Genomic DNA, 26,465 nt, shown 5'->3' on the forward strand with positions numbered 1-26,465 from the left:
CCGGGTCTTAGTTGTGGCACGCAGCATCTTTCTTAGTTGTGGCATGCAGGCTCTTAGTTGCGGCATGCAGGATCTAGTTCCCTGACGAGAGATCGAACCCGGGCCCCCCCCCCCTGCATTGGGAGCGCGGAGTCTTAACCACTGGACCACCAGGAAAGTCCCTGATCTAGGGATGTTTTAAAAATGTCCCTCTGGGGACTTCCCTGGTGGCGCAGTGGTTAAGAATCCGCCTGCCAATGCAGGGGACACGGGTTTGAGCCCTGGTCCGGGAAGATCCCACATGCTGCAGAGCAACTAAGCCCATGCGCCACAACTACTGAGCCTGCACTCTAGAGCCCGTGTGCCACAACTGCCGAGTCCACATGCCACAACTACTGAAGCCTGTGCGCCTAGAGCCTGTGTTCCGCAACAAGAGAAGCCACTGCAATGAGAAGCCCGCGCACCACAATGAAGAGTAGCCCCCGCTCACCGCAACTAGAGAAAGCCCGCGCGCAGCAACGAAGACCCAACGCAGCCAAAAATAAATAAATAAATAAATTTATTTATTTAAAAATAAAAATGTCCCTCTGGCTGCTGTGTGTAGATCCTGTCCACGCCCCTCTCCCTCCCACTCCTGCTTTTCCTGAGTTCCTATTTCCTTTTGGCCATCTCCCTCTTGTTGGTTGTTCCTTGGTTTGAGAATGTGAGATGTCTCCACAGGTCATTCCTAGGACTCTTCTCTCTTCTCCTTAGCAAATTGCTCTGTCATTCACACAAGCCTGTATACTCTTCTTGCACGTGGATAGACTCAGATCTTCTTTACTTCTTGATGCTCTCCTGGTGCGTTTGGATAGCAGATCCAGGGCATGAAAGCAGGGCTCCAAATGGTCAGTGTCCTTCACACTCTGAGGGCAGCTGTGTCCTGAAGGCATCTGGGCCCAAGTGTGGAGGGACCATGCTGGTAAACGCCTTCCGGAGCCCACTGCCTAGAAGGAGTCAACAACGTTAAGAAAAAGAATTGCCACAGCAGTGTCCCCCAGGGTTTCCACCCATTCGAGCTGCTGTAACAAAACACCACAGACTGGGCGGCTTACAAACAACTGAAATTCATTTCTCACAGTTCTAAAGGCTGGAAGTCCAAGACCAGGGCACTGGTAGATCTGGGACCTGGTGAGAGCCCACTTCCTGGTTTATAGATGGCCGTCACATGTCCTCACATGGTGGAAGGGGCAAAGGAGTTCTCTGGGGGCCTCCTGTATAAGCACACTGATGACATTCACGAGGGCTCCACCGTTATGACCTAATCACCTCCCAAAGGCCCCACCTCCTAATGTCATTACCTTGGGGGTTAAGATTTCAACACAGGAGTTTTGAGGGGACACAGTCATTCAGACCACAGCCATCAGTAGGAAAGAATAGGTGTTTATTCAAAGTCTTCCTCCACAGAAGTGTCACTCAGCAAGAAAAGCATTTTCCTAAAAACCACCAGGATTACATCTCTCTGCTCCAGCCGCACACGGCCACATTACTACAGAGTTCGAGAAATGAAATCGTTGCTTTTCCTGCCCTAAAAAGAAAACTTATTTATGCTGCATGGTAAGTGGAATCCAGTAAACAAATACTTCACATCTTGAGAGATTAAAAACCAACAGGCCAACCAACCCAAACCTTCCTAGTTGAGTTCCTGTTATGATTTAAACAGGGAGGAAGCAGTCAGTGGCAGGAAGGTGGGAGGGCTGCAGTCCTGACCTCGGTCTGGGACCCAGGCCCTCAGGTAGGGAGTGGCCAGTGCGGTCTGCTTGTCATGTAAGGCTTGGCGACGAGGGGCAGCCACAAGTCGGTACGAGGTGGCTCACAGGAGGGGCAAAACCTCCTTCAGGAGGAGCAGTGCTCTTTCCTGCCACCCCAACCATTTACAAAGGCCACAGAGAAGGCACGCTTGCTGCTCTCATAGCTCTTGCTGTGAGGGCCTCCAGCTTCTCAAGTCTTGCCTGAGGCCTCAGCCTCAAAGACCCGGAGACATGCGTGCATCAGCCAAGCTCCCTGCTGTAGATGGGCGGGCCCGCAGCAAGGAGTCAGCAGAAATTCCATGAGGCTGAAAGGGAACAGAAGACACAGGTGATGGGCATTTTGTGGCTTAACTACAACTTTGCCGACATTTTAAACCCAAAGATGTCGACAGGTTCTGTTAGTCCCTCCTGTTGCAGGATGAAGGCGTCCTGAGCCTGCACTGCTGGACATACATACACACACACACACACACACATATGTGTGTGTGTGTGTGTGTGTGTGTGTGTGTGTGTGTGTGTATTTGGCTACACCACGCGGCATACGGGATCTTAGTTCCCACACCGGGGACTGAACCCGTGCCCCCTGCAGTGGAAGTGTGGAGTCCTAACCCCTGGACCGCCAGGGAAGTCCCACTGCTGGACATCTGACACGGAACTTGCAACTTTCCTCAGAAGGGTAGCCAGCCTTAAATCCCTTGCTTCTGCCACCCTCAACTTTATGGCCCACGCCTCCATCCCCACCCTTGTCTCTGGAGCTGGTGGATCATTCTGCCCATTGAGCACTGCTGGCCTTCTTGTGCCCTAGCCAGGCCATTACTGCTCCCGAGAACAAACTCTGAGGCCAGGCTGGGCCCAGGCCTAATGGCACTTCTTTCCTTTCTTCAGGTGGATAGAGGGCTAGATGCAGCTTTGTGCCTGTGTCCTTGCCCCTAAAAGGTCCCTGGTCCAGTGACGGTGCTTGTTTCCCTGGGGGCCTAGGCTGTGAAATGGTCTTACACACCAGCTTATAGGAAATGTGCCATCCACTTAGTATGAACATTTGTATTCATCCTGCCCCTCCTCTGCCTTCAGTGATTCTCCGGAAAGGTCAGCCCTGTGATTCCATTTACCCTAGTGTCCTGGTGACCCCTGTGGCTCCCAGAAGGTAACAGGGCCCCAGTTTGGGAAGGGCCATGTGCGGGAGTATCCCCAGGTGCTGAGTCAGCTCCCAGAATATGCTGGAACCCAGCCTCTGTTGAAGGGCTCCCTTTGCCTGCAGGACCCTCTCCCCCGTCCATCCATCAGACCCTACCCTAGTCCCACCTCCTTCCTGAGGCCTGTGGTCTCCCACTGAGTTCCCAGAAGGCAGCCGCATCATGTTTTCTTTTTATAATTCTCCTCCTCTCCCCTCCCCTTCACACCTTGCCCTTGGCAAGTGCTCAGTCGATGCTTGCATAGAGCCACCTAAAATAATTACAGTGACCAGCCAGCAGTGATGGCCTTCCCCCCACCGTGACTAGGCCCTTGAGCTGTTGCGGTGATGGAGGTGGGCAGCAGGGGTGAGAGGCAGGCTCCAACGGGGCAGTTCTGTCATCACCTCCCAAAAGGGAGCCCAGCCAAGCCCCTGCATCCCGAGGGAAGCTCTGTGGCAGGGAGCTGGATAGATCAAGTGGGCCTCTCTGAAGGGTGAGGATTGGGAGTCTGGGAGAAGTAGGGTGGACATGGGATAAGAAGGAGACTTTTTTTTTAAGGAAAATCAGGAAGCCACTATTTGGTCTGATAGGGGGTTTGCAGATTTTCTATAGCTTTTTGGTTTTGTTTTTAATAAAATCTCTCTGGCAACAGAAGAGAAACCCCGGTGGTGGTCATGATGAGGCCAGCAGACGGGCCGGGGGAGAACACCAGACCTGAGGGGCGAGCGTTGCCTGCCTGCATGGCACCAGGCTGCTGTCTTGGGGGTGCTGGCGAGATAGGCTGGGACCTGGGACTTGGGACCCTTTCCTGGAGTGCTTGCACCTGGACAAACGTCTCCTCTCCTCAAGCAACAGAATACAAAGAAACTGTAAGGGACTGAAAAATAACTGCACGCGTGCGCAGGTGGGGTCAGTTATGAACAGTAAGATACAAAAAGGCCAAAACCCAACTGCCATTTCTGAGGCGTGCGGAGCAAAAGCGGGGTCCTGCACGTGATCCCTGCACACAGCACCGGCAAGGGGGTGGGCAGACCACCGAAGCCTCCCCTCCAGCCCGACCCAGCCATCGGCTCCCACCCTCACCCCGCTGAAGGGACCGGCTCGCTCGCCACCCCTCCAGGCCCACTCCGGCCCAGGGAGCGAGCAAGGGTACCTGTTATTGTTCTCACTCTCCCTGCTGCCGCTCAAGTCCCACTAAAGCCTTGCCGGGATTTCTTGTCTGGTCTCTTATCAATTTCTGTTGATTACATAGTCCAAGGACCCAGGTTGGTAACACTGGTAAGCCATCCTCCATTTCCCAGAGGACCAGCTTTCACGGCTAGATCTAATCCTCATCCAGTCCTCACCCGGTGCGGCCAGGGAGGAAGCACGTGTCGCAGCGAGAAGAGCTGGAGGAACAGAGGCACGGGAGGGGCGGGCAGGCGAGGGCGGGAGGGACGGGTGGCCTATGCCGCTCTCAAGGCTTTCTCTGCCTCTGCCAGGACAGGCCTCGGGCCAGGAGTTCTGCAGACCAGTCCCATAAGCACCTCTCTGGAACTTCAGGAGACTCTCTCCTGAATTTCAGAGACAGAAACCTGCCCGTCCTTGAGCATCTGCCGTCGGGTGGTGTGGGACCCCACGGTGCTGACACATAGCTCAGCTGTGAGCTGCCAGGCCGTTGAACATTGGTGTTCTGGTGTTTTCATCCCTTGTCGGGAGATTTTGACCCTTTGCCATGTTCTTGGAACTCTTGGGTCTTCCCGTAGCCTGACAAAGGATCAAGATCTCGGCACCGTCCTGCAAACTGAGACACTTTTGGCCAGGGCTAAGTCATTTGTTCATGTTGGATCAATGGCTTAAGATCATGCATCTCCATGCTATCTCTGGTCCACAGAGAAGAAAATGTATCACTCCCGCCGTTAGCTTTTCAGATCTGCTGTCCAGTTACTGACCTGGGACTCGCCTTGGAAACGTGATATGTGTACCTGTGGCTTACGCGGGAGCTGCCTGTACCACAGTGCATTTTAAAATAAGGTTTTCAACCTAAGATGCCTGTCCTTCAGGCTGACCTGAGCCCTGGAAGGCATGAAAAGCAAGTTTCCCATGGGGACAGAGTCCAGGGAATTTGCCAGGGACAGGCCTGTGGAGCACCACAGTGGTGGCCTGTCCAAGGGCTCTGGCAGGTACAGAGCGCCACTCAAGTTAGCGAAGAGTGAATGGTAATTTATACTGGGGATCCCAAAGGGATAATTTTACTTTTTCTACTGCATACCTCCAACAGGGAGAGCAGGCCTGGGGAAATTTTGACTGGACTGAGAAAATTCATCAGCTTGCTGGGAGTCATAAGCCATTACCCTGGAAAGGCTGAAATATGGCACCCAGTGTCTCAACACCAACTTGGGCCTGGAGGTTTCTTCTCTGAGCCTCTGACTTGTCTCTGAAATGTGAATCTGCCTTCCGTGCTTTGATACGTGTGGTTCAAGGAGCACTGTGATCCCTGTCTGAAGTGGCAGAGCCGTGTGACGACAGTGTTCCCAGGGGACACCTGACGTTTATCATTTTGTTTAGGTAAAGACCGAAGGGGTAGCAAAGAGACAAAAATCAAAAGGGCAACCGTCACCATGGTAACAGGCAGGGAACGGGGCCCGTGGAACACAGAAAGCAGCCTTGTTGTGGTAACAGAGGATCCTAAATGGGGAGCCCCGTAAAGTAAATGCAGACCAGGCTCAGACTGCTGCTTGCTTTGCCAAGGAAGTGGAGGTAACTAATCTCAGCTCTCTCACTGGAAACCAAGAGCAATGAAGCTGTGCTACAACTTGGCAGTTTCTGGAACAGATGAGCCTCCCGTGGTCACCTATGGCTGATGCCCAGCTGCAAGGTCTGTAGGCTTCCTTCCAAACTCCACAGGCCTGGCCATTTGGTTGCAGCATTTTAGTGTCTCTCCACGCCCTGGTCCTACTCACCCAGACATTATTTTCATATGGCTGTTCTGGGAGTGGACCAGCTTTGAAACCCCCTTAGGAAAGACCAGGCCAAATTTGACATTAGAGGTTTGAAGTCCCTCAGTTTTCCTCCCTCTCTTTGGAGGTTTAATTAGACGAACCCCTTTCCTACCCTTCTCCTCACTCACCTAATCTCAAACCTTTGAACTCTGAAGGCATGTTTTAAAATGTGTTGCATCAGAAATTTAGGAGAGGAGGCCAGTTACCCGACAGGCTACCTGTTAAAAGTTTCCGTATCTTCTGTTCTGCCTGGAAAAAAAAAAGAGACTTCAATGTCAGTTATCATTTAGGGTTATGAGTGAATTACATTTTTATTTACATTTAACAGTCCCCCTCTCTCCCTGTGTCTGGTCAGTGACTGGCTCACACTGGGACTCACGGAGGCTCTGAGCGGGAGGAGGTGGGGGTGATGAAAAACCTCATAGGCTAGAAAAGCATAACCCAAATCTTTCCAGGTTTCATAATTTTGCTCTTGCTTCTGCAAGGACAGTCATCTCTCATGGCGTGTTATGTGCTATATACCCCTTTATATCTTCTACTTACTGCTGCTCGGTGTGAGGGGAGAGGGCCAGCGTGTGGCACCGCCGAGGAAGACTGGTGGCAGCTGGGGGGTGAGGCCTCCACTTCCCAGTGACACTGTTTCCAATTCCCAGGAACTCCTGGGATGAGTTGAGACTCCTCGGGATGTAGTTTGCAGCAGGCGGGATGTGAGGGAAGCCTGCCCGCTCCGCCCTGGGCACCCAGGCTGGCACTGAGTTCTAAAAGGCCAAGAGCACGTGGTAAGGGGCCACAATGAGGTCCCCTGTGTAGCCTTCCGTGAGCGATGCCACCTGAGTGAGGCCGGGCAGGGGAGGCGCACAGGTCCCCCCGAGGGGTGGGCAGTGAGTCGGGGTGGAGGGACCGATTCCAATGTAGCCAGGAAGGCTGCAGTGACCACTGATCTGGCATCAAAGACATGACGCTGTCAAAACCACGATGGCTGAGAGTGGTACCAACATGCTGTGGTCGGGGGAAGTGGGCAAGCAGCGTCTGTTTGCAGAAGAGATGACGCTCTGTGAGTGGCTCAGCCAACACCTCAGCTCAGCTTCTCTTGGACAACGTCTCCCGTAAAACCTCGGAGGCACTTACATAGCGTATTTCTGTGTCCACTCTCTCGCTAGTCTGTTGTACCTGGAAGAAAAAAGCAGAGGGGGTGACACCCTCATGCATAATGGTCACGTCCTTTCAATGCGGAGCAGAGAACAGAACTGATACGGGGGAAATGCTGCTGCTTCCAGGCAAATGCCGAGGACTGATGAACGAATGAAATAAAGGCTGCCTGGAGCAGGAACATGTCATTCATGGCCGTAAACCCCGAGCTTGGTGAGTCCTGAGCGTTCTTCACAACTATCTGCTGTGGAAGGTTTAATAGTGCAAAGAAGCTCCTCCCTCCCTCTCTCCTGTCCTACAACATGGATGCATGCGGATCAGGAAGAGATACACAGAGGTCCGCTTGGAACAGCCCTGGCTGTCCAGCACAGGGGCTCCAGGAATCTGGCCACCAGAGTGTGAGTCAGTGCCACCCTCGGCAGCATGGAGCAGGTCTGGTGCCCACTGAGAGTATGTGCGTTTATCCTCATTACTCTAATGAAATCTGGTGCCATGACACTGTAAGAGAGATTTGTAATCAGAGGAGGCAATGAAAAAAACCACTTTTGGTATATCTAAAATATATCATAGTAAGTGTTCAAATAAATAAATACAAATTAAAATCTAGTCAATTAAAAATCACTTTGTCACACAGGAAAACTCAAATGAGGGAAATAATGAGCTCTCTAAAGGTTTCAAGAAATGTATGTTGGAAAAACCACATTCCATTCTAATCTCTTCGGACAGAAGAGAAGTAATAAACTAAAGGGCCCACCGGAGAGTTCTTTAAAAGCCAGCAGTTCCACCCTCCCCACCCTGCCCCTGCCCCAGAGCTGCTCACAGGGCCGAGACTGACGCCTGGGCCCCTGCCATGCCTGGCCCTCTCTCACAGTGCCATCAACGCGCAGAGGTCATCACACAGTGTGCGTGAGCCCCTGGACCTGCGTCACCAACTGCGGACACCCGCCCGTGCTACAGTGCGCACACGGCTGTGTCTGGCCACGTGGGTCCGAATTCCACGGTTCTGAGCCTGGTAATCAGTGTTTAAACAGGGAGTTGGCGGTGAGGGTCCATCAGTAAAACAGCAACACAATGCTCACTTCTCAGCCTCAGTCGGCAAACTGAGCACAGCAGCGTTTCCCACCTCAACTGGCCTTGGCCCCACCCTGGGCGTATCCGAGCAGACAGCCCTTATCTTGTGTTAGAAACCTGACAATTTAATCCACAGTTTTCTTGCTGTCAGATTCTCCTGAGTCCGTTCTTGGCTGACCACTGACTTTGCTGGCCTCAAGGGCAGGCTTGGTAATAATACCTTAGGGTTCAGTAGTGGCAGCTGATGAGCTATGCAGGAAGGTGAACGGCTTTTATCTCCTTCTCCCTCCTCTGAGTCAAGGGGTATGTTAGTGAGCGAGCCAGGAGTCCTAGCCGAGGACTCAGCATGGGCGGAACATGTCCGTGGGAGCCTTGTTGGCCTGGAAGCACCAGCTCAGGCCTGGGTATTGCTGGGAGCTGCCTGGAGCAGCTGAGGCCCCAAGGCAATCCAAAGAGGACACATACTTCTCTCTGTTGGCCTTGTCGGTGTGGGCTGTCTCTGGCACCAGAGGGTCGTCAGGGCTGGGGTCGCAGAGCAGGGAACAGATGGATAAGAGAGCTGGGAAGAAAGGAAACAGTGGGTCAGCGGCAGCCACAAGGCTCTCGGGTCACCCCGGGTCTGGTGAGCCCCCCAACGCGAGCTCTTTGTTGACAGAGCAATTATCTCCCCTTCAACATCCCATCTAAATTATTCTGATGCCCCGATAGTCATGAATGTACTCGCTTTGCCCATCTATCAGCTGGACAGCACTTTTATCCTGGTGCGTCCCAGGCACATCTGCTCTGGGCCACTTCTGGCCCTCATTCCCTGCTCTCGAAAGCTCTGTCTCTGGTTCCATGTCATGCGCCCTTGTTGTCTGGTCCCAGGGGCCCTGTTCACTATTAAAGAAACCAGAACTCAGAAGATTCTGGTGACTTGTCCAAGGTCACAGACTTGGAACACCCAGCAAATGGATAAAAACGAGATTCTGAACCAGATTTGTGTGACTGCCAAGCAAATGCACACGGCCCTGCCCTGCACTCTCAGTCCTGCTCTGGACCCGTGAGGACCCACCCACCAGGGCTGCGGTGAGGGGCTGAGGGAGCCGTGCTGCTGGCATTGTTAGGGTCCCAGGCCAGATGCACTGTCATTCCTGGATTTGCTCTGGAACCCTCTGTATGACCCTAAACAAGTGTCATCCTTGCTTCAGTGAATCCATCCAAGTCCCGACTACAGTCCCACACAGGTAAGCCACGGATGGGAGGGATAGTTTGTCTTTTTAAAGCTATTCGACTCCGCTGCTGTTCTGAGCTCAGAGGCCGTGTCATGAGAGGGCTGCTGCCTTCCTTCCTTCCACATTCAAGTGCCCGCTCCTGGCCACTCTGATTTCCTCTCCCTTCTTTAGGCGTAGGGGGTGCCCTGACCCCTTACCCAAAGGCACGCTGAAGCCAAGAGACTGTAATGGCCCTTCCTCCTAGCTCTTCTCCCTGGCTTGGGCTCAGAGAGGAGCAGGCCCCTGGGTGTGGAGCTGTCTCCCGGATACATAAGTGCGAGAGACAGCTCTGCTTCCAAAGGGCCCGCACCGCCATGTGGAGGTGGGTAGCTTTCCCCCCGGGTTCACCAAGCCCGCCCCGGCCGGCTGCCCTGATGCCTTGCGGCCCCCATCTGCTGTCTGAAGCTCTGCAACCTGCATGGCCTCACGTTCCACACTCTGTTTGTTTCTTGGGCTCTGGGACCCTGTTTCTCTCAGGTTGCCTTTTTCACCATCTCACTCACTCCACTGACAGGTCACTCACACCATCTATGTTCAGGTCTCAGTGGACACACAACCATGTTCCGCCTGTCTTAGTCGGGAAGGAATATCTGCATTCCTCAAGCCCAGTTTAGACTGGTTTCTTCCCCCTCATCCAGAGACCTGAGCTCAAAGCACAAGTGCAAGGCCCTGGGGGCAGGCCCTATGTCTTCTTCCTTCAGGGCTGACCCACAATCCACATTGGATAAATGAATAAACGCGGGAATGGAGAAGGCAATGTAATATTTGCCTGTCTTACTTTCAGATAAAAAGTACAGAGAGGATCACCATTTTCTCCTTGCACCCATGCGACAGTCTGGCTGGAGCACCCCGGAGCAGCTAATCCACGTGGCCTTGGTGGGGGTGAGGAGGGCGCCACCTGGGACTCTTGCCCTCTGGGCTATGCCCAAGGGCTACGGGAAGCTGCCTGCTCTCCATGAGCCTGCGTTTCCTGCCAGGAGTGTGAGGCTGGAAACACTGCTGTGAGAGTGACAGGCACTCGAAGCGTCAGAGCCTGGCGTGCACGTCTACCTTTTACCTTTTGACACCGTCAGTGCTGGAGACCACTGGGACCGCAGGATGTCGAGGCAGATGCTGCCGTTGCTGGTGATGTTAGGGTGATAAATTTTGGTTGTGAAAGCAACCTGCAGAGACGAGAGACCTCAAGCCAGACAGACCAGAGGGACACTCTAGACGGTATCTGTCTGGACAATGAACCCAGTAAGGCGGAACTGACCGCTGCTGGACCGTACCTGGCCCTGCACAGTCCTGGATGAGCTGGGCTCCCTCCCCAGACCTGAACAGGATACAGGAGGGGGCACCCAGAGGAGTAGACCCCCAACCCATTCCCTGCTGGGTACCTGAGCTAGACACGGGGACTGATACCATCTGCCCCAAAGTGTGTGCTCTGAGGGGTCACAAGAAGGACGGTGGCAAGGACTCGGAAGTCTCCTTGAAAAATGGAGCTCTTAGGCTGGATGGTGCATACGTGGGCATCCGGTATATTATTATCTACAATATTTTACATGCCTGAAATAGTTTATAATAAAATAGTGGGGGTTTTGCCTGTTTTGTTTTTTTTTTTTTTAAAAAACAACTGGGCTTCCCTGGTGGCGCAGTGGTTGAGAATCTGCCTGCCAATGCAGGGGACACGGGTTCGAGCCCTGGTCTGGGAGGATCCCACATGCCGCGGAGCGACTAGGCCCGTGAGCCACAATTACTGAGCCTGCGCGTCTGGAGCCTGTGCTCCGCAACAAGAGAGGCCGCGACAGTGAGAGGCCCGCGCACCGCGATGAAGAGTGGCCCCCACTTGCCTCAACTAGAGAAAGCCCTCGCACAGAAACGAAGACCCAACACAGCCATAAATAAAATAAATAAATAAAAATAAAAAAATAAACAGGAGCTGTTGTTTAAAAAAAAAAAAACAACTTACTTCACAATATGAGGAGAGGAAGCTGTGTGTATGGGAGGCTTATCATCTATTACCAAATGATTTCTTCCAGGACGGGTCAAACTTCCAAAGCGTCTCAGGTACTAAGTATCTGCCTTATCCCCCAAGATCTCCTATAAAGAAGATCACGCAGTCTTGCCAGATCCCCCTCAGAGTCAGAAAATTCTTGCCGAAACATCAGTCTACTTTATCTTGTTCTCCTGTGGAAAGGAGATTTTAAAAAGACAAAAACACTCTTTTCTCTTGTAGAAGATAGGACTTTTTAGCACACACCTCTCCAACTCACAGGGCTTACTTCAGTCTTTTAATAATAGGCGCTGTTTTCTCTTTGTCCTTGGGCAGTCAGGAATCCTGAAAATGCCCAAGAGACATACAGGACTACACCCTGTTTATTTTAAGAAAGATCATCAGCAGCTTATACTCTAATGAAGGAGGTAAGATGGAAGATTACTACTTTACAAGACACCGCAGCATCTCTCAACAGGGAAAGGGGCGAGGGGGTAGATTCAAGACCATGAAACACGCTTTTGCAACCAAACCCCTTGGAATAACAGTCACACTCAAGAGAGTTATTTTAGCATCTGCCCGCCTCTGCCCAGCACACCCCAGTCTCCCCTGCTAAAAGCTGGCAAGGTCTCTGGGATCCTAACCACGTTTAACCATGATTTAAAATATGGAGGCACCAGATGGCCTCTGGTGGCGATGCCCAGGAAGAGTTGTGGCTGAGAAGCCCAAAGGGGCCTCTTCCCACGGCTTTGATACAACGTGCACACACGGGGTAAGGGTCTGATTCGAACTGAGCCATCAAGATCAACCTCAGGGCAGTAAGACGTATCACAAGCCCTGAGATCGGGGCCCCTGAGACAGACTCAAGACTTTTGCGCAAGTCTTGCTAAAACGCAAAGCCTTAGTTCACCCTGAGAAAACATCTCACAAACCCCAAATGAGGGACCTCTGACAATATAACTGATCAATGCCTCGCAAGAGCATCAAGGTCATGAAAGACCAGGGGAAACGGGGGCCCTGCTACAGACCGCGGAGATGCAGGAGACAAGACAATAAATGCAGTGCGGGGTCCTAGAACACAAGGGTGACAGCAGTGAAAACTGGTAAAAAAGGAAGGCCGTCAGTTTAGTTCAGAGTATCGTGGCCAACACTGATTTCCTGGATTTGATACTTGTACTACAGTAACGTAAGATGTTGACTTCAGGGAAAGCTGGACAGGGATATATGGAAACTCTGTACTATGTTTGCAACTTTTCTCTAAGTCTAAAATTAATTCAAAATAAAAAGTTAAAAAAAAATAGGCTGACACATCTGGGTTCAAGTCCCACCCTCCACTATGAGCCATGCCATTTTCAGGAAATGACGTGCCCATTCAAAGCCTCAGTTTTCTCATTCACAACCAGAATTGACAATTTTATTTTAAAAATAAGAATAAAAATATATATTGGTGTATGAAGAAAAATCCTGGAGGAGTGTATACAGGGCTGTCAGCTGCGATCTTCTCTGGGGATAGGTTTATAAGGAGACTGATTTCCATCTGTATGTTAGTTAGTTCTCCAAATGTTCTAATTTTAAAATCACCAATTTTTATTGATTTTCCAATCAGAAAAATAAAAATATGTTAAAAGTGATGTGAATCACATACACATCACTGCTGTGTGACCACATCTGGCCTGCCGCCTCTCCTGTTGGCTCCGTCTTGGAATCCTCCAGAATCTGCCTCTTCTCCCTGCCCTCGTGCCACCTGCCCTGCCTTCACAACCAGCCCGGCCCCCGCTCAGCCTCTCCGCACCACAGCAAGCCACAGACCCCATGCCATGGGCCACCCCTCTGGCATCCTCCCCGCCCCCAAACACAGGCTTGTCCCCCAGTTCCCTGTGGGCCCTCCCACGCTCAGGGCGATCCCCCTGCCATCCGCCCTCACTTCCTGCCCCACTTTCCTGCTCTGTGCTTCTCCCCTGCGTGGCCCAGCTCTCATACTGAATGTCTCCCACACAGGACTGAGAGTCTCATGAGGGCAGGACTCCTCTGGGTGCGGGAAGGAGGTGACTTGCCAGGGTCCCAGACCAGGGTCTCTCCACCTGCGGACATCCAGGGCCGTCCTACGCAATGCAGGGTACTGGGCAGCATTCCCGGCCTCCACCCACTAGATACTAGAAGCAATCCTCTCCCCACCTCCCACCTCAGGTTTTAACTGCCACAAATATCCCAGGACATTGCCCAATGTCCCTGGGACAGGGGCTGAGAAGCCCTGTCCTAGACTGAAAGGGACTGCAGAGAAGGCAACTGGAGCCTGAGACACGTCCCAACTCAGCCACCCTACAAGGAGCACCCCTGAAACCACGGCTTCAGGAGGAAGCCCTCACCACACCGGCCCTTGCTCACAAGAGGAATGGATTCTGAAAGTCCAGAGTTTAATTCCTGGGAGGCCGTACCCATGGTGGTGGATGAGGGCCAGGTGCAGCTTTCTGTACCAGTGACTTCATCACACGCTGTCCCTGTCCCATCCTTACCTTTGGGGGCTTGAAAGGATAATCGGTAGGAAAGTGGATGGTCAGGAGGAAAACTCCTCCTTGGTAAGGACTGTCATTCTGGAGGATGCGACACCGAAAGCGGATTAGTGCATTCGTGAGAGCGTACAGCGCAACAAGCAAAGCGAGGGGTGCACTCAGCAGCTGCTACCTACGGGCCCACGATGGTGGCCTGCCATCCATCTGCCAGTGGAACACTGCAAGACAAAAGAGAGATGGGAAAGTGAGACTCCCTGACAAACACGTCTCTCCACCAAAAAGGAGTGCTCTGCTCAGTGGGTGCCGTTCACGCAAGCCTGCCCTCACTTCTGATACCAAACGCCCCTGCAGGGGGTTCTGTAATTTGCCTAGACTCCAGACTCATGAAAGGCTGTTGTACTCACAGCTCCAGTGTATCACAGGGAAAGGCTACAGATCAGCATCGGCTGAGGGAAGAGCTCATGGGGACAGTCCAGGAGGGGTCCACATGCAGAGCTTCCGCTGTCCTCCTCCTTGGAGTCCCGGCACTGATGTGTGACAGCACACAGAACACTGCCTGCAGGGATGCTCACCCCTGGCTCAGCGTGCAGAGTTTTTACGAGGGCTCCATCACGGAAGCAGGATGGATTAATGGACTACCCACGTGGCTGATCTAAGTCTCCAGCTCCTCCGGCAATGACCCAAAGCCTCCACCTTAAACCACGTGGCTGGTCTAGCTAGTGTGGCCAGCCCTCACCCTAACTCACATTGTTGGTGTGGGTCAAAGCCTTTGGGTAAACAGACAGTCCTATCAGGCAGGACGTTTTAGAGATCGCCTCTCAGAGGCTAGGGACAGAGGCCAGCTCTTTTAAGGACAGAATTAAATTCCTCACTACCCAGGTGCCAGTAAACTGCAATTCAGTCTTCTCTTTGCATAGAATTAAGCCTTAGGTAGGCTTTAGCCACCTTCCACATTATTTTTACAAATCTTTCTCCTTAGTTCTTCACAGTTCACTCTGAAGTCCTCTCCAAAGGGTCTCTTTCGGGAGCCAATCAATGCCCGTGGCCCTGGGGCTTCAATGCGGCCACCCTCCATCTGTGTCCTCTCACATATCCCCCAAGCAGTGCCCTGTGCTCCACGGACTAGGTGACAGAGCCGAGAGCAAGAACAAGGGGGGGCTTCCCCTGTGCTCCCCTCCTGGGTCCCCACCTTAGGTGGTCAGGCCAGGCTCCCTCCTTAGTGGGTTAGAGCCTTCTCTTGCTACACATCATGCCTGCTGCCCTCTCTGGAGTCTCAGGCTACTTTCACTGCTGTACCCACCCCTAGGAAGGTTCCTGTACACTCAGCAAGGCTGGGCTAAGAGTGGGCCAGTGACTCATTTCCAAAGCTCCCAGGACAGTTTACTCCAGTCTTTGTGGAAAGCACCTATCTGCCCCCCCGAGTGGGCTGCTGAGAGCATCTGAGGGGTCTGTAATTCTCCAGGGAATTCTGTCTTACGGCTCCATGATGAGTGTGGAATTATTAGCCCAAGGTTTCAGACCTGGTCCTGTACTGGGTTTCCTGCCGCCTGTTCAAATGTCTCACAGACCCTACCCTTGACAGCAGGATAGGAAACTGCCAAGGCATGAGGAGGGGGGGCAAGTGAAGGGACCAAAGGAGAGGTTTCCCAAACCCCTAGAGGTATCCAGAGACAGAGTAGCCCTTGACCTTTTTTAAACGTTTCAAGAAATGCTACTGAAGAGAACACCTTTACCTACAATAAGGCTGCCTGAGCTAACGGAAGTGTCACTTCTTTTTCTTCTGACTGCCTTTATTCCAACTCATGCTAATCATTAGCTGGTAGGTACGCCTTTGCCTAATCATAATATAGAATTCCTTATTAAATAAGTGTTTTTGATAATTAACATATTAGAGAATATTAGCCCATTAGTAGCTAATATGAGTGGCTCCTTCTGGCAAACAGGTTGGGACCCTTTGGTCCCATTCACTTTAACCCCTGAGGTCTGCTGAGGGGCTGATCAGGGCTTGGGGGCACAGTCAGAAGAGAAGGCCCCAAAAGAGAGAGGAAGAGAAAGGAAATTGCAGAGGGATGCTGGCAAGGGTCTGCTTGCCCACAGGGCAGGCATGAAATGGCCCCCAAAGGTTAGTTAGCTTCCAAGGCTGTACAAACCTCGTCAAAATTCAGGTACTGAGTACGGAGGGCGGCTAGCCTCTCGGATAAGGATAGCCACCTTCCAGCACAGGGCGGCAGGGAAGGGTGAGAGTGCGTGTGGTGCAGAGAAGCAACGAGGGGCACCTTTAGAAAGCTGAGGCTGCGTCAGTACCAGTGCAATCTTACCAGTGACCCTAGCTTACATTATCTTAAGCAACAGGTAAGAGGGGAAAATACGTTAGCAAGATGTGGGACGCTTGGAAGGACAACACAGATGAAGTAACAATCACGTGAAGCCACCCTTGTTCATTAACTCTGCATATACAATAGGAATCATTTCTGTTTTGCTCTAAAAAAAAATTATTTAAACTCTCGCATAAAGCTTTTGGAATCTGCCATTTTCAGTGGCTCTGTCTGCCCACCTTCAGCTCCTCTAAGCCTCAGCCCACAGGACATGCAGGAACACACACACATGACACCACTTCCTCTTTTATTCCAGCTCTGTGAAATTTTTCTTTCTTGTATTTTAACATAACAAAAAGTTTTAAAACACGCAGCATAAAATACGTCATTTTAGCCATTTAAAAAAAATTAATTAATTTATTTATGGCTGTGTTGGGTCTTCATTTCTGTGCGAGGGCTTTCTCTAGTTGTGGCAAGAGGGGGCCACTCTTCATCGCGGTGCGCGGGCCTCTCACTGTCGCGGCCTCTCCTGTTGCGGAGCACAGGCTCCAGACGCGCAGGCTCAGTAGTTGTGGCTCACGGGCCTAGTTGCTCCGCGGCACGTGGGATCTTCCCAGACCAGGGCTCGAACCCGTGTCCTCTGTATTAGCAGGCAGATTCTCAACCACTGCGCCACCAGGGAAGCCCCATTTCAGCCATTTTTAAGCGTACAAGTCAGTGGCATTAAGTGCATTCACAGTGTTGCGCAACCACCATTATCCATTTCTAAAGCTTTTTCATCACTCCAAACAGAAAGTCTGTACCACGAAATAATTCCCCATTTCTACCTCCTCTCAGCTTCTGTGAACCTCTACTGTACTTTCTGTCTCTATGAATTTGCCTTGTCTAGTTAGTTCATGTAAATGGAATCATCCAGTATCTGCCCTTTTCTTTCTGGCTTATTTCACATGGCATGTTTTCAAGGTGCACCCACGTTGTAGCATGTGTCAGAACTTCACCCCTTTTTATGGCTAAATAATATGCTGTTGTATATATATACCACACTGTGCTTATTCATTTATCTGTTGATGGGCACTTGGGCACCTCTGGGGGATTGTAAATAATGGTGCAATGAACACTGGTGTACAAGTTCTGCTTGAGTCCATGTTCTTAATTCTTCAGTGTCCTTGAAGGGCACGTCACCCTTCTTTTACGCAGTCTTTCCCTTCCCGACCTACTTCTCCTTCAGCTGCAGCTACTGCAGCCTCACAGTAAAGGATGAATGTGTCCCAGAGCCTAGGACGCTCAGAAAGTGGAGGTGAAGTGGGAGCACAGAGTACAGATTCGGGACACCCAGGTGTTGGGCAGCTTGGCCTATGGCCAGTCGGCTACAGAGGGTGGCAGAGGGCTGGCTAGCGCTGCTCCTTCCGTCTCCCCTGGGGAAGAGCAGAAGTGGGAGAAAAGAACTGCCCCTCCTCTTCACAGAGGCCAGGAGCCAGCCCCCCCCACCGCCCCTCACCAACCCCCAGAGCTCTGCCCCCTTGTGCAGCAGCAGCAGGTCCTCCATGATTAGCTTCATGACCATTTTTATACCAACACCCCAAGTTGTAGTTGGTCAGAGGCACTTCCCAGAAGCCAATGTGCCTCAGGACAAGATGGCTTTCTTGTGCCCCAGTGGAGGGAGATGGTGATTTCTGGCAGCATCTTGACCAGGCGGGCTATGAACTCAAGGCGTCTAATGAAAAAGCAATTCACAACCAAATGAAGGGAAAACGACGACAGGTTTTCTTAAAAAAACAAACAAACAAACCCGAGGGGCTGATAAATTTGGGGGTCTTGACTGCAAGGCTCCTGGGATCTGGAGCCCTGAAAGGTACTTACGATCATCTCCCACAGGTCCTGCGGAGCACTGGGCAGGAGGGTCCCTCTGCAAGTCGGTTAATTCCTGAAACACAAGACAGTGAGCTCAGAGCTGATGTGTGAACTGGGGATGCTGCTCTACACCCCACACCTCTTGGCCAGAAGTGCATTCTCCTGGTGGGAGGGGCTCCCGGACCTCAGGAGTGGGTTGGCCCGGCTAAGGAAAACAAGTAATCTGCAATACCCTTGAAAACAAGGGTCTACTCGTGGCTGTGAAGATACGTGGGCAGAAGGTATTATCATTTCCATTTAATAAGTCAGAAAATTGAGACGTAAAGAGGTTAAATTACTTACCCAAGGTCATAGAGCTGGAAGAGGGCAGGGCCCCATCACCCACTCAGGTGGAGAAGGGCAGGGGCTGGGTTTTAGCTCTGGGCTCCTGAATGGAAGCACTTAGCCCAGCGGAAGTGCCCAATTAAGGACAGGGCTCCTGTATTTCAATCTCTGTACCTCCCCTACTGCCCTACACACCTCTGGTTGTATGGGAGTCCTAAGGCTCCAAGTGGGAGATGAAGCACATGCGAATCAGTCTAGCACAGCTATCCCATGTACCAATGGGGGAAACAGGAATTGCATCATAACTAGATTCCCTTAATGGGTTACCAACTTGTAGACACAATCCCCAAAAGTTATCCTAGCCCAGCATGAGCCTCAAGGCCTAAGAGTCTGGGCAGTGACTGAAGCTCTAGCTTGCATGTACTAGGATGTTTCCTAATACTCCGCACTCTCCCCAGATTCCAGATCTGGGTAAACTTCTTGGGGTTTCCAGAGAGGTTCTGAAGAGAAGGAAGGAGGCACAAGTAATGGTCCATCAGGTGGCAGGGAAACTCCTCAGGGGATGGCAAACCCCAGGGTCTGGGGCACGCACATGGAGTTTACACCTGGATGATCACATTCTTCCTTACCTGAACTATGCCTGAAACTGAGCTCATCCACAAAGGCCCTCCTGATCCCACCGTATCATCTCTGGGCATGCTGATCATTCTAGTAACCCCCACCGCTCTGGCCATCCGGTACTTATCCCACATACGCACAAATATAATTGGCCATGGTGGGAATAATTATATCACAGAAGCCAGCAAGTGTTACAAATCAGGGCCATGTTTCATCCCAGAGGGTTGGTTTTTAAACACCTACCAGTATACCACCGGTCAGTTCTTAGCTAGTATCTAATGTATCTAAATAGGTTGCACTTGGTAAGCACTCAGTACTCAGCATTACTAGTTGTCGCAACAGAAATGAGCTTGGGGAACAACTGAGGTCATGTGAGGGGACCAGAGGACATGCTCAAAAATGCAGTATGGGGGCTTCCCTGGTGGCGCAGTGGTTGAGAATCTGCCTGCCAATGCAGGGGACATGGGTTCGAGCCCTGGTCTGGGAGGATCCCACATGCCGCGGAGCGGCTGGGCCCGTGAGCCACAACTGCTGAGCCTGCGCGTCTGGAGCCTGTGCTCCGCAGCGGGAGAGGCCGCGATAGTGAAAGGCCTGCGCACCGCGATGAGGAGTGGCCCCCGCTTGCCGCAACTGGAGAGAGCCCTCGCACAGAAACGAAGACCCAACACAGCCAAAAATAAATATAAAAGTAAATTAAAAAAAAAAAAAGACCTAAAGAAGAAATACATGGCGAATATCTTTTAAAAAAAAAAAATGCAGTATGGCTCCAGGAACCTCCTCAGAACAGTTCCTTTCCTGCTTCCCTCTGCTTTGTGTCCTCCACACCTCCACTACCACTCTGTAGGGGACTGTTTATACCCTCTGCACTAAGGCAAATCCCAGACAGACCAGATGAGCGGTCAGGGGCAGGAAAAGCTAGCAGTACTGGCCAATTCCCCCCAACTCAGCAGGTTTCTCCACACCTGCAGGCACTCGCATGGGCTGTTCCCTGTCCCTAGAGCACATATACCTCATAAAAGGTGTGCTGAATGGTTACTAAGAGTTGATGATTCCTGAAGGCCCAGAAGTGGGTCTCAACTGGCAGATTCCAACTAGCACAAGGAGTTTCAAATGCTAACAGGCATTTCAAGGAAGAACAGTGTGACTTGAAAGAAACTAGTTCACTAATATATCGCATTCCTGTGTTTTCCCAATAGAGGTTAGAAGACCCAGGTCTGAGTCCCAGCTCTGTCACTGGGAAAACAACTTTGACCTCTTTGGGCGTCAGTATAATTATCTGTTCAGTTGTAATTATAACACGTGCCTGCCAACCGGCCAGCACTAATGTTTGGCTATAATTTTGTAATGTGTATAACCGTACACAAGTATACTCAGTAAAGAGTCAAGGATGACAGTGCATAGAGGATGCAGTCATTAGTATTACAAAAAGAAGAATGAGGAATGGATAGAGATATCTAGTACTGGAAGAAAACAGAAGAAACTAGTAACACTGATGACACCCTGGGAGAAAAACTGGATGGCTGGGGACAGGAGTGGATGGGAGACTTTCCCCTGTAGACCCTTTTGTATTTTTTGAATTTTGAATCATGGGAATTTATTACCTATTCAATAAACACATAAATAATATATTTTATAAATTGTAAAGGACTAGGCAGGTTAAAATTGTGTAATAATTATTGTTATAAATAACATTGATGATAAAAGTGAGTCCTGAAAAGGGAAAAGAAGGTTAAAGCATAGCAGATTACCAGAGGAAAATAGTTAAGCAAACCATTACACTTTAAATAGTTACACACTCAATTCTGTTACTGTGTTTCACTGAATCCAAGATCTCATTCAATGTACGATCATCTTATATACAACTAAGAAAGAAAACACACTGGCAATTAAACTAAGACCAAATGCATTCTTTTTTTTCTATTCTTAATTGGATAGTCCTTTATTGTTGAGTTGTAAGAATTTTTACATATTCTGGATACATGTCCCTTTTCAGATATTTGACAAACAAATATTTTCCTTCATTCTGTGGGTTGTGTTCTTGCTATCTTTAAAAAAAATCTTTTTTAATTGAAGTATAGTTGATTTACAATGTTGTGTTAGTTTTGGGTTACACCAAAGTGATTCACTTATACATATTTTTTCTTTTTCAGATTCTTTTCCATTATATGTTATTACAAAATATTGAATATAGTTCCCTGTGCTACACAGTAGGTCCTTATTGTTTATTTTATAGTATGTATTTGTTAAACCCAAACTCCTAATTTACCGCCCCCCAACCCTTTCCCCTTTGGTTACCATAAGTTTGTTTTCTATGTCTATGAATCTATTTCTGTTTGGTAAATACGTTCATTTGTCTCATTTTTTAAAAATTCCACACACAAGTGATATCATATGATATTCTTTACACTTAAAACTTTTAATTTATTTAAAAACTCAGCTTTAAGCTCACTTGGGCACATGCTTTTGTTTTTCAATCACTCATGCATACCACACACACACAAAAAAGGAAAAACAAGTGAAACAAATAAATTGGTTCTTCCCGTTTAGAGTCCAATACTAACCCTGGGTCACGGATGTCCTCACGATCATCCTCTGTGCCTTCCAGGCAATGATGATGTGGCAATTCTTAAACAGTCCTCCACTATACTGTTTCTGGAGTTTTCTTCCAAGCCACTGATACCCATTCCGCAAAGGCCCACAATACACAATCTCTTTGCACAAACCTCGGTGAATAAAGGTGACCCAGCCTCACCGACCTGAGGGTAGGTGGAACCTTCCTTTCTGTGGTCTATGAAGCATCTGGCTAGCTCGGCGTGGAAACAAAGAACTGCAGTCCTTTCTCCAGCAACATTTATTCCGTTGATGTGAAGCTTAATCCCCACTGTTCTGCTTCTGTGCCTGTGTCCACAAACGCTTTTTTTTCAGCATTAAGTCACAGTATCTTTTTTTTTTTTTAACATCTTTATTGGAGTATAATTGCTTTACAATGGTGTGTTAGTTTGTGCTTTATAACAAAGTGAATCAGCTATACATATACATATATCCCCATATCTCCTCCCTCCTGTGTCTCCCTCCCACAGTATCTTCTTGAAGACATTTTTAAAGCAATTACTCAACACACCAACAATGCACTTAACCTCAATATACACTGCGGGGACATGGCTTTCACATACAGATGGTGACAACCAAGTTACAACTGCTGCCGGGCTGACAGCCATTTTAAGCAGCATCCCAATTTCAGAGATGTGAAAATGTAAAAAAAAAAGTTCATCTTAGAGTAGATGAAATATGGTATTATCTATACTTTCCTGATTTTCCAAGCTCTCTCTGAAGAACAACGAACATTCATAGTCAGAAAAAGAGTTAACTTTTTTTGAAAAGCTAAATCAAGTATTATGCAATCATTAAAAATTATAGTTTCTAAAGACTACAGGAGTAAAAGTCATGAAACAACATTAAGGTAAAAAGAGGGGGAAAAGGCAGAATATAAAACTTGATGTACCACGTGACTATGATAATCCGAAGCATACATTCACAGTGAAGAGACTGGAATGAAATCTTATCAAAACGGTAACCATAATTATCTCATGGGGCTACAGATGACTTTTTAAAAGACTGCATTTTGGGGTATTTTCCAAATTTTCTCTAAAGGATACATATTGCCTTAAAAAGCAAAAAATAATCATTAATGTAAACATAAATGTAATGCTGCCACATAAATCCCTATCCCTGTTGAAGACATTTAAAAATGTTACACTGACACATATTCAGATTTTAAAATGTGAATTCTTGTTTAATTGAAGGAAATACTTTATCAGTAAACTGAAAGTTCATGTACAAATACTCAACTCTTTGGAAAAAACTTTTTTAAAAAGGTATGAAGTTGGTTGGCAAGGGCTGTGGGTTGGGAGCTAAGGGGACAGCTAGTGCAAGGCCGCCTCCTGATCAGGGCTCATACTGCTGGCATCCACTCCTCTTCCTCTGTCCTGAAGAGCTCCTGTTCAGCTCCAGTCCCTCAGGAGAGGCACACTCACCTTCAGCTCCAGGTCTAAGAGTAGCTGCACCCCTTACCATCCACCGGTTCAAGAATGAGCATGTGAAATGATTCATAACAAGGGGTAAAGGAAAAATAAATGATTTGCTGGGCTTTCTGAGAACTTCTGGAAGCCAACGCCTCCTTGTCTCCCAGGGTATGTCCAGTGGGCTCTGGGGCCCAGAGCTACTCAGTCCAGAGAATTTCACAAAAACTGAGCAGGAGCTCCAAAATCACTTCCAAAGCTCTATGGACCTCCAATTCTGTGCGCAAGGGTGGCTGGGTCTCTGTTACTTGCAGCCAGGGCTTCCTAACTCATCCCAGTGATGTCTTCTGACCACTGTGGGCTGTTTCTTCCAGGTCTTGATACAGAATTTGCAGGGTCCTCGTGCAAAATGAAAATGCGGGGTTTCTTGGTCAGAACTATTGAGAATTTCAAGACGGTGACTGCACAGCATTAAACCAAGGGCAGGGCCCTTCATAGCAAGGGGCCCTGTGAGACCTTATGAGTCACATACTGGTGAAGCCAGCTCTGGTTACTTCCTTTATTGGTTCCTACCAAGGAAAGTTCTCCCTGGCCTTGTGGCCTCAATTACCTTACATCTACGGTTCCCATGTCATCCTCAAGGTCCAAACTTGTTACTCCTAGTTCTCCTTTTTGTAAATCTTACCAGCCTACATGTTCACACATGTAAGTTCAAACCTACCCTCCTTATCTCCCGCACCCTGCTCCCTGCCCTCAAAATGTCTGATTCCCCAACATAGGCAATAATACTACCATCCACCCAGTAACCCCTCTTATGCACCTCCCTCTCTCACTTTCAGCACATACTCTTTTTCAAGTCCTGTCAATTCTACCCTTCCACATCATCCAAGTACAGTTCTTGCCTCGGTATCCATTCCATGGTCATTCACTTGGATGAAGCCTTTGTTGGACTTTCACAATACCCTCCACTCTCCCTTTGTTCCAGTGTCTGGCCCACTCCAGGCCACATCAGAGCCAGAAGGCTCTTTTTACAACACAGATCTGAGCATGTCATTCACCTGTCTCAAAGTCCTAGGATGACAGATGACCTCTTTCAGAGAATAATTTGCCGAAAACATTCCTTTCTGGAGAGCTGTTTATTAAAAAGGAGCCATACCCTTAGAGATCCTGCAATCTCACCTCTGGCAATCAAGCCTAAGCTCTCCACACAATGATGCTTATTACAGCATTATTTACTTTATATAAAATTTAGACTATCAGGGGCAGTTAGCTCATGCTGAGCACTTGATATACGCCGAGCATGTACTAAACATGTATCATCTAAGTCTCAAAAGAACACCTGTAAAAACATGTGGACACGGAGCCTGGGAATGATTAAGTGCCTTGCCCTCTGACATCCACGTCCAGTGTTTATTCACTACAGGTAATGATTAAGTAAGTTACTGGTAACGTACTTACGGAATGCTAACGTTAAAAATTACAGTTAGGGCTTCCCTGGTGGCGCAGTGGTTGAGAATCTGCCTGCCAATGCAGGGGACACGGGTTCGAGCCCTGGTCTGGGAAGATCCCATATGCCGCGGAGCAACTAGGCCCGTGAGCCACAATTACTGAGCCTGCGCGTCTGGAGCCCGTGCTCCGCAACAAGAGAGGCCGCGATAATGAGAGGCCCGCGCACCGCGATGAAGAGTGGCCCCCACTTGCCACAACTAGAGAAAGCCCTCGCACAGAAACGAAGACCCAACACAGCCATAAATAATAAATAAATAAACTTAAAAAAAAAAAAAAAAAAAAAATTACAGTTATGAATACTATTTCACAACATGACAAACGCCCACGTTTAATGCTATATGAAAAAGCGGGATACAAAATATAGCATAATTTATTTTAAGTATAGGTAAAAGATTGGTAGTAGATATGCTAGAATGTCAACAAACAGAACTGAAATACGGCAGAACTGAAAATACCTTTTCTTTCTTCTACTGTTGGGCATTTTCCAAATTCTAGTTAATATATTAAACGCCTGCAAGGACTCCCAATTACTTACAGGATAAAAAAGTTATCCCAGCACTGCCCCTAAGGCCCACCCCAGTCCTGCCCATCCACTCCCATCCCTGCTCCAGCAGCGCTTAAACCCCAGTCATCCCGTCCCCGCCCCAAGCCCAACCACGTCGTCTCTCCCCGGCCACGAATGCCCTTGTCCCTTTTCTGCACCTGCAGAGATCCTACTCATCCCTTAGGGCGCAGCTCCAACCTCGACTCCTCTGCTCAGCCCTCCGGACCCCCCCACAAGGGCATGCCGTCCTTCCTCTGGGGCCCGCCGCCGTCACTCTGCCCAGGCGGCCCGCGCACATGGGCCAAAGCGTGGGCAGTCCGCAGCTAGTTCCAAGTGCCGGGACGAGACGCTCCGCTCGCCCCGCCCCGCCCCGCCCCGCGCTAGCCCCGCCCCGCCCGCGCTAGCCCCACGTGACCTGGCCCCGCCCCGCCCCGCGCTAGCCCCACGTGACCTGGCCCCGCCCCGCCCCGCGAGCAGCGCGGTGCCCTTTTAAGGCCGCGCGGGGGCTGGTTCTGCTTCCCTTACTGGCAGGTGTGACCGTGTTCCGTACCTTCTCAGCTGCCGTTCACTTGGCGGCCGCGCCACCCCCGCCCGCGAATCGACGCTTGGGACTAGCAAGGAGCCCGAGGGCGGGAGGACTCCTTACCTTCTGGATCCGCTTCAGCGCCATCCTGCCCCCGCTGCTGGGGACAGGGGCGTCCGGCCCGGAGCTGCCAGAGGCGGCCCCCGGCCGGCTCGGCCGCCGCGCTGGGCTGCAAGCTGGGGACGGCTGCCTGCGCGTGCGCGCCGCGGGGCACTATGGGGCGGCGTTCTGCCTGTGGCGCGTCTCGGCGCGTCCCGGCGCCGGCGAGCGGAGCAGGCCCTGGCGACCCGGAGTGGCCGCGCCGCCGGTTGCCTCTCCCCTGGTCTCTGCCGCCCCGCGACCCTACCTCCCGGGTCAGTGAGGGTCTAGGGAGGCTGGCGGAGAGAGGGGCGCTCGTTGGTTTAACAGGGACCCGCCGAGCACCCAGGAGGTACCGCGTCCATGCCCTCTGACCCACCCCCCCGCCGTGTTCCGTCCCAGGCTGTCACATACTCCTGACAGTAGTGGTTCTGCTTTGAACTTAATTCTGTAAGTATTCATCCCCTTTCATGTGTTATGTGTCAAATATGTTACAGCTCTTTCCATAGAAATACACGTAGTAGAGCTTTATATGCAGTGGACCTGGAGATGTGCATTTTCAGTAATGCTTTAGTTGATTTTGATGCACTGCCAAGGGTGAGAACCACGGCCTTAAACTGTACATATCCAAACTTAACTGTCGTCTTCCCCCCTTTCCCAAGACCTGACAGGCATCTAGGTCAGAGTTTTTGGGCTAGGAGCTATTAGTGTGTCAAAGTCAGTTTAATGGGTTGCAACCAATAT

General features: G+C 50.2%; 2 protein-coding genes across 14 annotated transcripts in view; one reads left to right on the forward strand and one right to left on the reverse strand.

Moving 5' to 3' along the window:
- Nucleotides 1-1,385: 1,385 nt before the first annotated feature.
- On the reverse strand, nucleotides 1,386-25,825 carry LOC133096714 (ubiquitin-conjugating enzyme E2 D4-like). Of its 13 annotated transcripts, none has more exons than XM_061198331.1 (10): nucleotides 25,707-25,726; nucleotides 18,056-18,119; nucleotides 14,057-14,098; nucleotides 13,884-13,961; nucleotides 10,453-10,558; nucleotides 8,608-8,701; nucleotides 7,051-7,092; nucleotides 6,466-6,680; nucleotides 6,141-6,171; nucleotides 1,386-2,074 (listed from the first exon to the last, which is right to left on the reverse strand). In XM_061198331.1, the coding sequence occupies exons 2-10, from the start codon at nucleotides 18,059-18,061 to the stop codon at nucleotides 1,960-1,962; spliced, it is 729 nt and encodes a 242-aa protein (XP_061054314.1). In that variant the 5' UTR covers nucleotides 18,062-18,119; nucleotides 25,707-25,726; the 3' UTR covers nucleotides 1,386-1,959. The 13 variants fall into 13 exon arrangements, 10 of the variants coding, with proteins under 10 accessions (XP_061054314.1, XP_061054313.1, XP_061054312.1 ...); XM_061198330.1 differs by lacking the exon at nucleotides 25,707-25,726 and adding an exon at nucleotides 25,219-25,414; XM_061198329.1 differs by lacking the exon at nucleotides 18,056-18,119 and having other exon boundaries at nucleotides 25,707-25,825.
- A 44-nt stretch (nucleotides 25,826-25,869) lies between these two features.
- Nucleotides 25,870-26,465, forward strand: part of URGCP (upregulator of cell proliferation) — a 97,821-nt gene continuing 97,225 nt past the window's right edge. The window contains exon 1 of the mRNA XM_061198340.1: nucleotides 25,870-26,171. The gene's annotated coding sequence lies outside the window, so the exon portion shown is untranslated. The remainder of the gene's footprint in view (nucleotides 26,172-26,465) is intronic.

This window comes from Eubalaena glacialis, chromosome 8 (genome assembly GCF_028564815.1).
Source record: "Eubalaena glacialis isolate mEubGla1 chromosome 8, mEubGla1.1.hap2.+ XY, whole genome shotgun sequence".
NCBI lineage: Eukaryota > Metazoa > Chordata > Mammalia > Artiodactyla > Balaenidae > Eubalaena > Eubalaena glacialis.

Excerpts from the sequence above, each read along its gene's own strand:
- LOC133096714 (XM_061198329.1), bottom strand. The coding sequence starts at position 25,730 with ATGGCGCTGAAGCGGATCCAGAAG. Across the intron at positions 14,099-25,706 it reads CGCTGAAGCGGATCCAGAAG|TGTTCCACTGGCAGATGGAT; the intron begins GTAAGGAGTCCT and ends TTTGTCTTGCAG. Across the intron at positions 7,093-8,607 it reads GACAAGGCCAACAGAGAGAA|GTACAACAGACTAGCGAGAG; the intron begins GTATGTGTCCTC and ends TTTTTCTTCCAG.